At 39.3% G+C, this 17,385-nt stretch overlaps 1 protein-coding gene across 3 annotated transcripts in view; it reads right to left on the bottom strand.

The window, feature by feature from the left end:
* TJP2 (tight junction protein 2) overlaps positions 1–17,385 on the bottom strand; it is a 124,321-nt gene that overhangs the window by 79,803 nt on the left and 27,133 nt on the right. The window contains exon 1 of one of the 3 annotated variants that reach the window (XM_063455060.1): positions 10,342–10,660. The exons of the other annotated variants lie outside the window; for them this stretch is intronic. Within the exon in view, the coding sequence (XP_063311130.1) occupies positions 10,342–10,476 (135 nt within the window). The 5' untranslated portion in view covers positions 10,477–10,660. Of the gene's footprint in view, positions 1–10,341; positions 10,661–17,385 lie in introns of those variants that run through there. 3 annotated transcript variants of the gene reach the window in all.

A 17,385-nucleotide genomic window follows, 5' to 3' on the forward strand; every position in this document is an offset into this window, starting at 1 on the left:
TTTTATTATTTTTTTATTATTTTTTTATTTATTTTTTTAACGTATTTATATATTTATTTATTTTTTATTATATATAAATATATATATATAATGAAAATTATATATATATATTTAATCAATATCATTGTACGTGTATTTTGATATTAATATATATATATAATTATGTATATATTAATATTAAAATACACGTAGACAGTGTATGCATATTTATGTGTATGTGTGTATATGTGTGTATATATATAGTTAGATCATATATATAATAAATATATATATGATCTAAGTATATATAATTTATTTTTACACTGTTTTAACATTTTTAATTTTTTTTTCAGACAGCAGGGGGAGTACCTGTCATTACAGGCACTCCCCCTGCTGGCAATGCCTTGGACGGCTATGCCGTCCATGTGATCGCGGGGTCCTCGCAAGGACCTCGCGATCACATGGCCCTGGGCGGCTGAAGAGGACGCAGGGGGACTCCCTGGGCTCCCAGGTAAGTCCCCCATACCGCGATCGCCGGCGTGGGATCGCCGGCGACCGGGTAAGTACATAAGATCGCAGGACGTACTATGACGTCCTGCGGCTTTTAGAGCCACCAAAATAAGGACGTCATAGTACGTCCTGCGGTCTTAAGGGGTTAATAGAGTATATTTTTCTTTTTTCTATTTTTGTTAAAATTTCTTTCACATTTGTCACATTTTTTACCCTTTCCTCTGAGAATATGTATAAATCCAGAGAATACATTTTATCAAATAAAAATAGTTTGTGAAACTTACATCTGCTTTTGCTGTTTTTGAGTGTGCATGAGATTTGTACATAGACAGTGTTTGACATAAAGGGCATGGTATCCAGAGGACACAATAATAGTAACCAACACTGGCTCTTTAATGGAGCACTCCCCACTGCGACACTGTGTAGCCAAAAACAATACATGCATTCACTAACACCTCGGCCTCAGCCTCAGCCTCAATGAGGACACAATTCATTCCTGACATACTTTTATCCATGTACAAACTAGGTGTCTGAAAAGTGTAAGATCCAGCAGCCCAGTGCTCAATAGAAGTCTAAATACATTTTTTTTAAATAAATAAATCTAGCAGCAATAAATATGTATAATAATCCTATTCAATAACATAAAATGAAAAGAGAGAGAAGGTAAAAAGATAATTTAATACAAGATAAGAGACTACTTACAAGATGGGTGTCTACTCAAGCTGATGAGAACATCTTTATATCTATACTGACAATGCTTTAAGGATAATATGGATATTGCTCAATTCCAACTATAATCCACACTCTTAGAGGATGACAGAGTACCTTTCATACACTACAGTAGAATGGCACAGTGCATAACTAAAATATAATCTGGATAATAAACTCTGGAAGAGTCCTGAGACTGTCATCCTTCTTTACCCAGGATGGATACTAGTCAACTAATTTGTAAGAAGGCGCAGACGTGTAAAATACATTATCATTCCACGTCACACAGTTTTGCGAATTTGAACTCTATTGCATGTTTAAATAATATGTATAATATTACACATACATTTTTTTATTTACAAGCTACCAGTAAGCAGGAGTCATATTCTATACTGACTGAATGTGTTTAGATTCTGATTACTGATCGGTTATAAACATGTATGAAATATTTGTGTCCTCTTTATGTCCTTCTTTAGCAGGACATGTAAAGCAACAGGACATGTAAAGGCTACAGAGCTGACTATATTCTACAGAGCGTAATTAAAAGGAATACTATTGTGTTAGGAATACAAACATGTACTATGGTACTGGAGTGGCTGTTTAGGTGGACAGCCCTTCTCAGATTGTATTTTAGCGCGCCTTTTCTCCACCACCACAACAGTCTCTCCTCTGCTGGCCCCACCTGCTTGGATGAGATCATCAATCTTGATTTCAGCCAATCCAATGCTTTCCAGTAGGAAAGCATTAATAGGCTATTGTGCATGCACAGCAAAACACAATGCTGTTACAATAAGCATCAACTCGTTGAGATGCATTTAACAGTCTCAGACAAAAGTGTCCATAGAAACAAACAGAGGCCTGGACACACACTTTGCACATGCCTATGGCCAGTGCCTTCATGACCAAACATGCAGGCGGTACAAAATGGCATGGAAGATTATAGCCATGCTTGGCAGCATGTGTCATAAAAAGTGTCAGTTCTAGGTACATATAGCTGCATGTATCAACGCAGGTGCTCTTCTGGAATAAAGGATTTAACGTTGTAAGGCATCTGTTTGCATGTGATTGCTTCTTATTTAGCACATTACACCAGTGTAGTAAATGTTTCTGTCTCAGTAAACAATAAATGATCATACCCTGATGTCCATGTACACGAGTGCCTTTGGCTCACAACATCATGGAAAATCCTGTTATTGTAGACAATGTGATTCATGATCAATCCACACTGTCAACAGGCACTGCTTATAAGGAACAAAAACATTATGAATATTCCACTACATGAGGGGAAATTATGTTTCCGGAATATTTTCAGGAATCAAACATATGTATTTGTGCGAGGGATTATGTATGCATGGCGTAGAGTAACATAATAAAGGCTTGTGCTTCAGAAGAATTCCAAAGACATTGCTTGCACCCACCGAGATTTCCATAACAAGCTTGCACAAAGGATCTGCTATTTAACAGGGGCTTGGCAATGCACCAGCTATGAACCTTCCTTCACACTGGTTTTTTATGTCTATATCACACCCAAGAAAAATCCTTGACTTTAAATGTTTATTCGATTAGTAATCTCAAATACGTGAAAGTCATTAAAACCACACTGTCTACTAGAATGTCAATATTTTGCTTTGCAAACGGTTTAACGGGTTTTAAACTAAGCCCCTAAACCAGCTGAAGGTTTTCAAGTTACTTACCATCAACAGAATATGCAACTATCAATTCTTTTTTTGTATCATAAAACTGCCAAGGTTTTTTCCCCGTTAATAATGTGCTAATTAATTTATGGTGTAGACTGTATTTTTTTTTTTCTGTATTGCATCATCAATTAATACATATATTTCAACTTTGGGAGCAGTGCATGTGGGACCTGTGGTAGGGCACACCAGTCAGTGCCACTATATTTGAAAATAGACAGCAACTAGGCTGGGTAGCCACACTTCAACAGCATTCTGCACATTCGGCTGAATGTCTTGGTTATAGTTTGCAGATGATGAGCTTACATTCCTTTTCTGGGGATAGTTCCCAGTTCTGGGGATATCAGAGACCTAAAGCAGCACAGGACCCAGATATTGTTACTAGACCACGTAATGCAAGCACAGCACACATATTACAGCTTCCCCATAGGAAAGATTTAATCAATGCTTTCCTACTTTTGAATTTGAAGAAGTTAGTTGCCCTCATGCAAAGTGCGAGGATGTCCAACATTACTTCACAAAGTTAAACTTAATTTGAGTCAAGGAAGTGCTTCTAGTGGCTGTCTGGAAGACCGTCACTAGAGGTTATCTTAACCGTGGAATGTAAACATTGCAGTTTATCTGGAACTGCTGTGTTTTACATTGCATGGTAAAGGGGACAGCGGTACTTCACCCAGACCACATCAATGAGATGAGGTAGTCTGGGTGCCTATAGTGTCTCTTTAAGGTCACAATAGCCAACAATGCTTTCAGTTTGGCTACTCTAGCCTTAGACTTGAAATTCATTAGAATTCAATAGGAATTCTCACTTTAGCAAATAACCCTGTCAGTGTGTAACTTGGTAAACATCTTATAGTAAATTAACAAACAAGGAGCATGTCAAATTAATGCAATGTTCATTTTTAGTTTAGATTCAGACTTACTAAGTAGAAACAACAGTGTGCAGATGCAGTTTTACTTCACCACCTGCCAAATGGCCATTATAGCATCAATATGCATCTCGGCCAGTCTGCAGTGTTTGCTGGTAAGGCAGCTGTCAGCATGATGACAGACTCTCATAGCTAATGCTGTAAGATACCATCATTTTGATAAGAAATAGGTACAAAGGAACTACTTAAGGTTAGTATTGATTTTCTTTTGGAATTGAGTAATTCACTGTAAGTTTACATTAAATAGACCATCTGTATTATGTTGTTGTGGTGCACAGATGCTGTCCCTCTTTTCGGACAATGTAAAGCATTGCAATTTAAAAAAAAAAATAACGTTTAAAATTTGTACAAAACAACACCTCTAGCGACTGTCAGCCACTAGAGGTTTTTTTTCAGAAAGAGCTTTTGTTTGGCATTATCAAACACAGAATGATTAAACCAAACCCTCGTAATGCTTCTCATAGAGAAGGACTGAGTTTGCTGAGTGCGGCAATTGCCATGCATGTGCCCTATGTCTCCAATGGACTAGACAAACGGAAGCAAAATGGCTGCTCTGTAGAGACTGACCTGGCGCTGGAATAAAAAAAATGTTCTATAGCCATTTTCTTTACTTTTTTAGATACAAAATGGGTGGGGGCAAAATCTATAGAATAACACTCCAACATTTAAAGTAGATATCATTATTTTTAATGTTAGAGTGTTACTTTAAATGAGTGTGTGCGATCCAAAGAGCCTGCATCCATTACATTGACAAATGACACCCAGCAGAGAGGAAAAAAAGAAAGAGAACATAAATGTTGCATTATCCTTGATGTGGTATATACATATATTAAAGGTAGACTCCGCTGCCCGAATAAACAAATCACCATTTAGTAGATATACCCCCAATGAAAACATGCATTCATTTAATTATGCATTTTTTAATTGGGGGTATGTCTAAAACAGCTTGCAAAAGCTGCAATTCTCTAGTTTGCTGTCTTTAAAAATCCGCTCCTTTCCCAGTCCAGATTTTATTTGTCTGTCTGATCACAGACTTCCGAAATGCAGCTCAATGTGAAGTCTTTGTAAGGCAGGTGATCTCTGCAATTGCTGCCTTTTGAGTATAGCTCCACCGAACTAAACAAACAGGAGCGTTTCTCTTATTGGCAGCCAGGGGGTACAACAAGTTTAATTTACAAAAGTTCCAATATCTATTAAAATCTGCACTTAAAGGAGCACTATAGTGCCAGGAAAATAAACTAGTTTTCCTGGCACTATAGGGTCATTAGGTGTCCCCCCCCCCCACACACCCTCAGGGCCCCCCTCCCGCTGGGCTGAAAGGGTTAAACCCCCTTCAGCCACTTACCTTTCTCCAGCGCCAGGCTCCCTCTGTGCTGGAAAACTCTCCACCCCCTGTCGATGTCATATCCAAATGCGCATGCACGGCAAGAGCCACGCATGTATTTAAACAGCCCATATGAAAGCATTACTCAATGCTTTCCTATGGACGTCCAGTGTCTTCTCACTGTGATTTGCACAGTGAGAATTGCGGAAGCTCCTCTAGTGGCTGTCAGTGAGACAGCCACTAGAGGCTGGATTAACCCTCAGTGAAACATAGCAGTTTCAGCTGCAGTGTTAAAACTATAGGGACCTGGAAGCCAGACCACTTCATTGAGCTGAAGCGGTCTGGGTGCCTATAGTGATCTAATAACAACAACAACAACAACAACGTATTTAACCCCTTAAGGACTGAGCCAAATGTACAAAAAAACCTGGCATTTGCGCTATATGTCTGTCCAACCGTAATTCACCTATTTCATATTAAATGCACCCACACTTATTATATATCATTTTATTCAGGGGAAACAGGGTTTTCATTTAATATATCATTTAATATCAAATATTTAACTATGAAACATAATTTAATATGAAAAAAATGGGAGAAAATAAGAAATGTTGTTATTTTTTTAGTTCTACATGACATTTTAACTGTCAATGTCATAATACGGTTTGCTTTTACTGCAATAAAATGCACATATTTGTATTCAGCAAAGTCTTACGTGTAAAACAGTACCCCCTATGTACAGGTTGTATGGTGTTTGGGGAAGTTACAGGGTCAAATATAGCGTGTTACATTTGAAATTGAAATTCGCCAGATTAGTTACGTTGCCTTTGAGACTGTATAGTAGCCCAGGAAATAAATTTACACCCATAATGGCATACCGTTTGCAATAGTAGACAACCCAAGGTATTGCAAATGCGGTATGTCCAGTCTTTTTTAGTAGCCATTTGGTCACAAACACTGGCCAAAGTTAGCGTTAGTATTTGTTTGTGTGTGTGAAAAATGCAAAAACCGCCAATTTTGGCCAGTGTTTGTGACTAAGTAGCTACTAAAAAAGACTGGACATACCCCACTTGCAATACCTTGGGTTGTCTACTATTGCAAATGGTATGCCATCTTGGGCTACCATAGGGTCACAAAGGCAATGTAAGCAATCTGGCGAATTTTAATGTGTACTCGGAGACTTCGCTGAACACAAATATTTGTGTTTCAAAACAGTAAAAAGTATCACAGCAATAATATCGTCCGTGTAAGTGCTGTTTGTGCGTGAAAAATGCAAAAAACTTCACTTTTACTGGCAATATCATCGTTTTAATACATTTTACTGTTTTGAAACACTAATATTTGTGTTCAGCGAAGTCTCCCGAGTAAAACAGTACCCCCCATGTACAGGTTTTATGGTGTCTTGGAAAGTTATAGGGTTAAATATAGTGCTAGCAAATTAAATTCCCTATACTTTCGGCATGGGTTGTCAGGCAGGTCCGGCTAATTGTAATTAATTAGGATACCTAATTATGTAAAAATATTACATCAATATATGTGTAGAATTAATATATGTAACCACTTTTTATAGGCCTACTGCTCTGTCGATTTCGGCACACCATAACCGACTAATTCCAACTAATTGGTATTCATGTTATTATATGCTATGATTCCATATACGGCTATATTGCCACGACCACAAATATATATAATTTTTTTATTTATATATATATATATATATATAGTGATATATACGTATATATTTATGTATATAGATATATAATTTCGTTCTACGTGTATTTTGATATAAATATTAATATCAAAATACAGTTAGAACGAAATAACACATCTATATATTTTTTAGTAATTTATTTTTAATTATTTTTTTAATTTTATTTTTTTACGTATTTACATATTTTTTATATTATATATATATATATATATATATATATTTAATCAGTATCAGTCTACGTGTAATTTGATATTAATATATATATATATATTAATAGTAAAATACACCTAGACAGTGCATGTGGGTGTGTGTATATATATATATATATATATATATATATATATATCTCTATCTAAGTATATATTTTTTTAAACTTATTTTAATTTAATTTCCCGCCAGCAGGGGGACTTTCATTACAGTTAGTCCCCCTGCTGGCAATGCCTGAGCCAGCTATTCCGGCCATGTGATTGTGAGGTCCTCGCAAGGACCTCACTCTCACATGGCCGGAGGGCTCCCAGGAGGGAGGATCTGCCGCGGGGGGCTCCCTGGGAGTCCCCCCAACCGCGATCGCCGGTGTGGGATCGCCTGCGACCGGGTTAGTAAGAAAAGACCGGAGGGCGTACAATTACGCCCGGCGGCGTTTAGAGCAGCTTAAAATAGGGCGTAATTGTACGCCCTCCGGTCTTAAAGGGTTAACCAGGAAAGGTACATTCAGATTACTCTAGTTTTCAAGTACATCCTGAGGATGTTACCTTGGCCAAACATCCAGGGGTTGTTACTCGTTTGTAAAATGAAAAAAAGGGGTGGGGGGGGAAAGGGAGGACATTCTCTTTACTAAATAAATTCATCAAGCTAAAGTGCTTTAAGTGTCTAGAATGTCCAGGCAGGCTTAAAGCTACAACAAGGTTTTTGCAATAAGAAATAGTATCGTGGAACAAGTTGCGTCCCGGTTGTTCACACAATATTTGCAAAACACAATCGGATTCAACTATTTATACACTAATGTATTTCATGTGCTAGTGAATATTATATACCCCAACATTGCATGTGCTTGCAATTTTACTGGCCATGTTTGTACTTTTTCCTGTGCTGACTGATTTGTTAGTTCTATAGCTATAAATATATACATCTCATCACTATTTGGTTTGCACACATGAAACCAGAAATACATTTTTATTTACTTCAGCTGTAGTCACAGTTGAATTAGATGAGCCTCAATTGTGCTATTCGAATTCCAATTTTCTACAGTTTATTGACTAAACTGCATAATGTACATTAGATGTTTTCAACCAGTGTGAGCTGGCAATGACAACCAATGTGCGACAAGCACATTAAAGGGACACTATAGTCACCTGAACAACTACAGCTTAATGTAGTTGTTCAGGTGAGATCTATAGCTCCCTGCAGGCAATCTAATGTAAACACTGTATTTTCAGAGAAAATACAGTGTTTACATTGATTGATAGGAATACCTCCAGTGGCCGTCACTCAGACGGCCACCAGAGGAACTTCCTATCATGCAGGGCCCTAAAAAGGCCCTATACACGTCAGGCGTATTAAAATACGTCTGACGTGTGCAGGAGAGAGAAGGCACTGTGGTGTGCGCGCCTTCTCTGTCCAGCCTGTCAGCAGAGGGGGGGGGGGGCGGGCAAAGACCGCGAGCTGAGCTGTCAGTCAGCTCAGCTCGCGGCCGCGCACACCACGCGCATGCGCAGTAGTGCGCTCAGGACTTCAGAGGGCGGCATGAATGCCGCCCTCTGAAGTATGTGCGCATGTGTGGAAGCGTCTGATTGCTCCCTGCTCCCTGCTCGCGCCCGCCTATTTCGTCATTTTGACGAAATAGGGGGCGCGGCTTCACGAGGCTCCTGGCGCTGGAACCAGGTGAGTAAAGAGGCTTGACTGGAGAGTCCTTTTAACCTTAGGTCTGTAACAGGCTAAATGAATGCATTCCTACTTGAAGGACCACTATAGTCACCCAGACCACTTCAGCTCAATGAAATGGTGTGGGTGCCAGGTCCCCCTAGTTTTAACCCTGCAGCTGAAAACAGAGCAGTTTCAGAGAAACTCCTATGTTTACACTGCAGGGTTAATCCAGCCTCTAGTGGCTGTCTCCCTGGAGACATTGGACTTATTTGATGCTGTACGTCCTGACGGAGTCCAGCGTCAAAAAAGATCACCATAGGAAAGCACTGAGTAATACATTCCTAAGTGCAGGTTTGAATGCGCACACGCCTCTGGCCGCGCATGCGCATTCGGCTCCACACGGAAGCTGACGTTGATGGAGGAAGAGAGGTCACCAGTGCCGAGGGAGCCTGGCACTGGATTAAGGTAATCGAATGAATGGTTAAGTAACCATTTATTTGCTGCAAAATGGGGCCCTAGTCACTTAAACGGTGACTAGGGCTCTATAGCGTTAGGAATACATATAGTGTTTCTTTAACGCTAACATCCCATTGTACAGCGCTGTGGAATTTGTTGGCTCTTTATAATCATAATAATTACAAACTGAATCCCTATTTGGCAATAAATTAATAAGGCAATTTGGCTAGACATATATACATCTAGTAAGGATTCAAACAAATGTGACTTTTATGAGCAGATGATGACGGTACAAATAAGTGTGCGCCTTGGTTCAAAAAAAGTTTAGGAACTCCTTGAATTTCTTAAAAACTGCACTTGTTTTAAACTCTAACACATTATGTGTTCTCCACCTGTCTGTATCAGCCATAAACTCCTTTTCACCTCCAGCATTTTACTTTCCACATCACCCCAATAACAGGAACTGGCATTAGCAACCTTCTCATATAGTTGTCCACAAGTATACTTTTCAGAGAATATAAAATTTTCCACCTGTATAAACTCCCTGAACCCTCTGACTCACTGAATTCCCAATCAGAAAAGCCGCTGTCATTGCCAACGCTATTTAATTGTTTTTGCCTCATATATTATAAATGCTCTCCAAAACATAGTAGAAAACAACAGAAATGTCAAGGCATTGTGTGAGTAAAACATTGTATAAATGAGTAAAGGTGAGAGCATAGCATCCCTGAGAAGTTGGTATCAGTGTCTCTCTACCTGAGGAACCAGATCTGCATTCCTGGCCAGTAAATTATGCATTAATAAACACACTGCACTGCAGTGGCCTCTAGCCTGACATTCACAACTCTGGATATGATGCCAGCTTTCCTTAGCAGACTTTATAAGTGCTATTATTATTTTCAGCATCCTCAATAACAATAAAGAAGCAAATACAAGCTATGAACGTCTATACAAGACAGTAACACAGTTACATTATATTACAAAAAAAAGTTCTAAGAAAAGTTTCAGCATATGCACAGTATAGAACTGCCCTAAAACTTCGCAGTAACACCCCCTCCCCTTGCACTTGACATGAATTATATAATCAGCATGCAAGAGGATGCTCCAGCACCTCACCCTTCCCCCACCCACCTATGCACTCCCTACATTGGGCTATGAGATACTTACCCCTAGCCATGCTGAGAGATTTTTGCTGGGGTGATGATTAGAGGGCTGCTGATAGGCAGGAGGAGGATGATGATGATGGTGATGATGAAATAGCCTGTCTACTCTCATAGGCATCCCTGCACTTTTGGGTTGCATGAGACAAAGTGATAAGAAGTAGTATTACAAATCCTGGTCAGTGTGCTGCTCCCCCTGCATTAAGTTCTGTGTCAGCAGGCTCCAGGCTGTGGCAGAAGCTAAGCAGCAGTGGGGTGGTCTGGATATCATGCACCTTGTTCCCAGTCACTGGGCAGCCTGCACTATGCCTCCTCTGCTAAGTGTAAACTCCCTATGGGAAACCTTGCAGCGGTGCGATACATCCAGAGACAGGGGGGAGTTAGGTCATCAAGCAGTATGTTATATTTAGCTATAATTTCCTCCAGATCGTCGTAAATCTTAGAAGGTGTGTGTTACACATAGAAATGCTGCCCATTAATTGCTGCGTGTCAGGCAAGAGCTTAGGGCGTTTTAGTGGGAATGGGATGAGATCACCCACCCCTGTTAGATGAGTGGTTCGGTCTAAGAGCTGCAACTCGAAAGATCAAGCTGGAAGTTTCAAAGCAAACAAAGAGGGAGGGGGCAGGACACCCAGTAGAGTATGGGTGGGTGGGTGCAGTATTAGGGAAGAGGGGTCTGAAAGACAACAATAAGTATCTGTGCTCTCAGCAAATTATCATTGTCTAATGATCTCAAGGAAGTGCTACCTTGCTTACACAGCATGCTGGGAATTGGAATGTGCATATACCAAACATTAACCACAGAGTTAAAAATATTGTTACAGGGAATGAAAGGTTAGGTGGCCAATTTCCAGGGATCAGATAATGTATCATGCGTTATTCACTAATCTCCAAATTATATCTGTGAAATATCAATTGCAAAATTATGGTAAACATCTGATCTGCAAAAATTCCCCAAAGCTATAATCACAATCTGGCTATTTTAGCTCTTATTCTACCATTTGGGTTTCTGTTATCGACACTACAGAGTTTAGTGAATAAAGTGTGAATGTCTGGTAATTAAATTTCACCTATTTTGGCCCAATTACATGGACATATGTAGCACTAATGTAATGATTATTGTATCCTACATTCACACACTGGCTGGCATAAAATAGGCCCCACATATGATGCAGCAAGCCAGTGAATCTTGCAATAGTAACTCTTCAGTTTAACTCACTGTTAAAGGACATTAAAAGTGCCATAACAACTCATGCTTCCTCTATATGCTAGAGCTAGTGTGTAAATAAGTTCCCTGATGGAAACAGTTGCTTACAAGCTACTTAGCAATTTGCCAAAATTGTTGCAGCTATTCGCCCACACACCCTTATTTTAAGACATTAAAAAGGGGAAAGCCTGGGTTCCCAGTTTCTTACACAGCATGTGTCTACTGTAAATACAAGCCACCACCTTCGAAATCAGGCTGTTTTAAGTATATATATATATATATATATATATATATATATATATATATATATATATATATTACTTCAAATATAAAAGCTAATAATAATAATTCAAATTAGTCTATCAATTGGACTGCTGCCAAGTGCTGAAATATATACCCTGACATCTTGCTATAGGCATTGTACGCTATTTCCTTGTACTGGCAGAGCTTGATGAAGGAAGTTACAAACCCCAAAACTCCCCCAACAATAACATTTTATTTGAGTTTTTTTTTTAATAATTGAAATGTATTTTTGCATATTTTGAATTTGATGCATTAAAAATGTGACTGATTCCACCATGAAGCACCATTAAATTTATATATTTTATTGTTAAGGCTCAATTGAATATGAAGGGACTACTGAGTTCACCAGTCTTTAATTCTGCCCTCCACTCTGACAAATCCTTTAACTTGACTTCCAGAAGAAGGTATTTAGTTCCAGTTCATCTCTCTACAGGCCATTAAAGGGACACTCCCGATCCTTAAGGCACTTTAGCTTGCTGAGAGTGTGTCCTCTTTTTACATTTTGTATGTAGCGCAGATTTCAATAGAAATTGACACATTTATAAATTATACTGCTTACACCCCCTGGCTTTTCAACCTGTTACTTCCTGGTTTGGTTAGCTTATTTGCACTGAACTCGAGAGGCAGCAATTGTCCAGAGCACCTGCCTTGCAAATATTTTTCATTGAGCTGCATTGGGAAGTCTGTGATTGGACAGCCACAGAAAGTCTGGGTGGGGTTAGAATAGGAGGGTTTGTAAAGGCAGCAGACAAGAGATCTGCAGTTTTTACAAGCTGTTTTTAATTAGAACGCCAAAGAAAATATGCATAATTAAATGCATGCAAGTTTTCATTTTGGGTATATCTACTAAACAGTGATTCTTATTTATTTTGTATTTGGGCTGTGGAGTGTCCCTTTGAGGGAAAGGGCAGTAGGCATGAATGAGAGGCGAAGAGGCAGGAATAGTGCTAGAGAAATGCTGTTTTGAAGAAGGAAAAGGCAGGGAAATGAGTAGTGCTGTTCTGTTTGTGTACAAGTGCATTTTTTTCTGCACACTTAAAACTCATCTTTAAAATTCAACTTTATCTGCAATGCATAAGCACTCAAGATACAGAAACTTACAGTCTACAAGTTGAAAAAATTACAATATCCAGTCTAAGCAACTTTGTTTTCAATGAAGATTGTTTTAAAATAAAACAGGTCCAAGACTGATGCATATTTATTTACACCCTTTAATATTTCATGACTCACATGAATGTGTAGATAGATACAAACGCAAACAAAACAACTCCGTTAAACTTTTCTCCATATACAAACACGTTGATTTAATTTCCAAAATAAATAAGGAAACTGTATTAATAATATAGAACCTCACTTGTGACAAATAAGACACTAATCACATTGTATCTTTAGAGATCTTTACACAGCTCCAGTGTGTCCTTGAGGCATCGAGGGAGCAAACAACAATACCCATTACTGGCCCTTTAGAAAAGCACTCCCTGCTGAGATACTGTGCAGATGAAAACAATACATGCATTCAGAAGCAACAACGTCCTAGCAGTAACAGGACGCAATCCTTTCCAGACTAGCTGTTATCCATTTAAAAAGTACTTACTTTAAAACACAATATTCTTTAACATAAAGCTGTTGTGTGTCAAATTTTTGCATAATCAAAATGTAACTAAAAGTTAGCTGTGGTCAGGGACAAAAAGCAATACTTGGCCCAAACTGCCTAAGGCAAAGGTGGTTGAAGTTTGCCTATAAATAAGGAGGGCCTACCTGAAGAATAATATTATTAATTTGTAAAGGTGAAGAGGGTGGGGTCTCGTTCACCAGTATGAGCCGCTAGCATTTTTAAATCCAGACTAACCCCTCCCACAACTGAAGGCCTAACGGCCTGAAAATTTGTGGTCGGGGACAAAAAGACGTACTTAACCCCAACTACCTAACGCAAAGTCCGTTGAAGTTTTCCAGAACCGACAGTTGGGTTAGGTCTGTAAATAAAGAGAGCAAAAATGAATGCCAGCTTTGAGATACAACATAAATACACATAGGTGCATACACACCCATACATAATACAAAACGTGCTCGATAAACGACATCTGCACATACACTTAAACCCAATTAACAAACCAACTGTAAATCACATGCAAGGCTGCCTTGGCACAGCCATAGCATGCAATGTCAAGGACTTTAATTCCCAATTTGCATTGTAATCAAATGCCTAGAGCAGGGCTTCCCAAACCTTTATGGGCCGAGACCCACTTTTGAAAACGATAATTTTTCAAGACCCACTTTTAATGCATATTTTCTAAATTAATAAATTAGGCACAACATGGCAGCTTTAGAGGCAAAAAATTGGCACACCTCCGTCAATCACTGCTTCCTAGTACTTGCAAGCACCATAAGCACTGTACTGGAACACCATAACCACTGTAGATCCCACAAACCGCCGCAGCTTGGTTGGGGTCTCGCCGTCCTCCACAGGGGCAGGGGTTTAGTAGACGGGGGACTGGGATTTAGTAGACAAAGGGGGACTAAGATTTAGTAGACGAGGGGGGTTCTGGGATTTAGTAGACGAGGGGGGGACTAGGGTTTAGTAGAAGGGGTTGCAGGTTTTTTTTTAATACTGTACTTTTCAAAATAAACCTAAGTTTATATGAAAATTTACATATTTGGTTTTTTTCCGGCCCACATAAACTTAAACTTAAACCTTGTTTATTTGGCCCTTGCCAGACTTTGAGTTTGACATGCTTGGCCTAAAGTGTCTGTTCCTACTGTTAGTGAGTAACAGCTATTTAACAACTGCAAAATTTCAGCGCTAGAGACAGGGAGCTACTGGCTGTCCCTACTTAAAGCTGGCCAATAAGTAGTGGCTAATGGCTACCATTGCTATCTATGGGAGACATTAACACCACTTACTCGGTACAAAGAACTTAACAACAGATACCATATATTTCCTATATATAAGCTATTACATTGTGGAATCACTTCTACAAACATCATTGGAACCTCGAAAATTAAAAAGATGTCTTCTAGCAGTTATATGGAATCCAGAGATCTCATTGTAACATATTGTCACATTTTAGGAGCCACAGTTCATCTTACTCTGCTTTTTCTTGTATTCAATTAATGTATGCATACTATAGGAAAATGCACTTTTTCTGTGCTGTGCTGTGCATAGCTGTGACAAATGCACTGTCGTTAGACTCATGTAGAAAAGAACAAAGAGAACAATCAGCAATGTTTGGGATCTTTTCAGAATAACCTAGCATTGATCTGTCACTTCAAAAAGCACATCTCTTTGATCACTATTAATATAATGTAATCAAAAGCTTAGTTGCTTACAGTGTCATCAAATAAACTGGGGTCATTTAAAAGGAAACCACAACAGAGCTGACCCTTTTTAAAGCAAAATTATTATGTAAATAGTGCAACTTATTTACATGTAAAGAGGTAGAAAAAAACATAAAATAAAAAAAATACACTCATCTCAGAATAATCCCTCTTTAGAACAACCAGGATTGTTTCTGCAATGATCCGAATGTGGCTAATCCTCCTTCGTCAATTCTGGTATTTTGATTTATTATGAAAAGCTTTCTGATTATTCAGGGAAATGTTGGATATGTAGATTGCTATATCAGCTTTTTTGTTACATGCATGACTACATATATTTGCATTAATGCCTGAAACTTGAGCAAATCAACAGCTGCCGATAGTAGTTTCATTCATATTGTGTCATTAATGAAAGTACTAACAAGTATACAATATTTTGTATACTTATGTTGTTCCAATGCTATAGTGTGCACTAAACATATGCAAATGAAGCATTATTAAGTGAAAACCAGCCATTGTTGCACAATGCACAGACATGTGTCTATAACATAGTAAGGCATTATAACTTAATGGCATCACCCAATGTTGAGCTGATCACTGGACAACAGAAGAGGAGAATATTGGGTGGAGAGACAATGAGGAAGAGGAATATGAGATTATGACAGAGGAAAGTTTTCAGAAAGTACATTTGGAGGTATCTGTAAAGTGAACATGTCCCCATTTAAAAGGATGTGTATGTGGAATTGAACGAGGATACCCTATCTAGATATCATACACTAATTTCAATAAAACACAAGAGGCTCTCACTGATGCAACTGCATGTGCAGCTGACTGATAGCTACTGTTTATTGCATTATGCACAGAAAGCCCGCCTCTCCCTTGATCAGCTGGTAGGCAAAGTTTTGGTGCAAAAGAGCATGTTATCTGCAAATATAAATTACCCTGTTATTGCGCTCAGGCAGTGTATTTATTTTTCCCATTACCTCTACTAAAGGTCAAGATGCAGTGAGTTTGCAACAGAGTTATACATAAACATTAAAGGACCACTCTAGGCACCCAGACCACTTCAGCTTGATGAAGTGGTCTGGGTGCCAGGTCCAGCTAGGGTTAACCCATTTTTTAATAAACATAGCAGTTTCAGAGAAACTGCTATGTTTATTAATGGGTTAAGCCTCCGCCCTAATCCTCTAGTGGCTGTCTCATTGACAGCCGCTAGAGGCGCTTGCGTGATTCTCACTGTGAAAATCGCAGTGAGAGCACGAAAGCGTCCATAGGAAAGCATTGTAAATGCTTTCCTATGCGACCGGCTGAATGCGCGCGCAGCTCTTGCCGCGCGTGCGCATTCAGCCGACGGGGCGGAACGGAGGAGGATCGGAGGCAGAGATCTCCCCGCCCAGAGCTGGAAAAAGGTAAGTTTTACCCCTTTTCCCCTTTCCAGAGCAGGGCGTGAGGGGGACCCTGAGGGTGGGGGCACCCTCACGGCACTATAGTGCCAGGAAAACGAGTATGTTTTCCTGGCACTAGAGTGGTCCTTTAAGCTAGGTAAGTTATCCGACTGCAGAGACAAAATTCTTTAGGAGTAGGGTTCAAAGATACTGCAAAATTCCCTACATGTTTCAGGTTATTGAGGGATTAATCATGAAAACACTGGAAACCAATGCTAGGATTATATTTGGGGAAACAATACACTAAAAAGTGTGGACAGCTGTGGCAAAATAGAATATATTAAAATTGTTTACTCCAGATTATGCAAAATTCTCCTCATGTCCTATATCCAGAAATTCCAACACACAAAAACGCATTTCAGGGAGGTGGCATCAGCAGATACTCCCCCTCTCGTTCCTCCTTCACAAGCAGCATTTGGCTACTTCCCTCACAGAGCCGGCGCCCTAGGTGAAGATAACGCCAGCTCTGTACACATACAGGCCCTGCTCTTTTACCTGCCATAGCAGGGAAGGGGGCTCCTTAAAGTTTGGTGGCATACTGTTCGACTGAGCGGCAGGTAATCACGTGACAGCCAGCACTCCCACGCAGAACGTGAAGGGTGAGGCGCTCCTTGCAGATATGGTGCGTGCGGTTCCCTTATGGAGCCGCACGGTGATACCCCGGTAATCGATTTTTTAGAAAGTGAGAGAGTTCAATAGTCCTTTCTAAATATTAGAAATAATCATTGATGTCTCTCTTTCAATAAAAAAAAAAAAAAAATGATTACCTTGATAGTACATA

The sequence above is a fragment of the Pelobates fuscus genome, chromosome 5, assembly GCF_036172605.1.
Source record: "Pelobates fuscus isolate aPelFus1 chromosome 5, aPelFus1.pri, whole genome shotgun sequence".
NCBI lineage: Eukaryota > Metazoa > Chordata > Amphibia > Anura > Pelobatidae > Pelobates > Pelobates fuscus.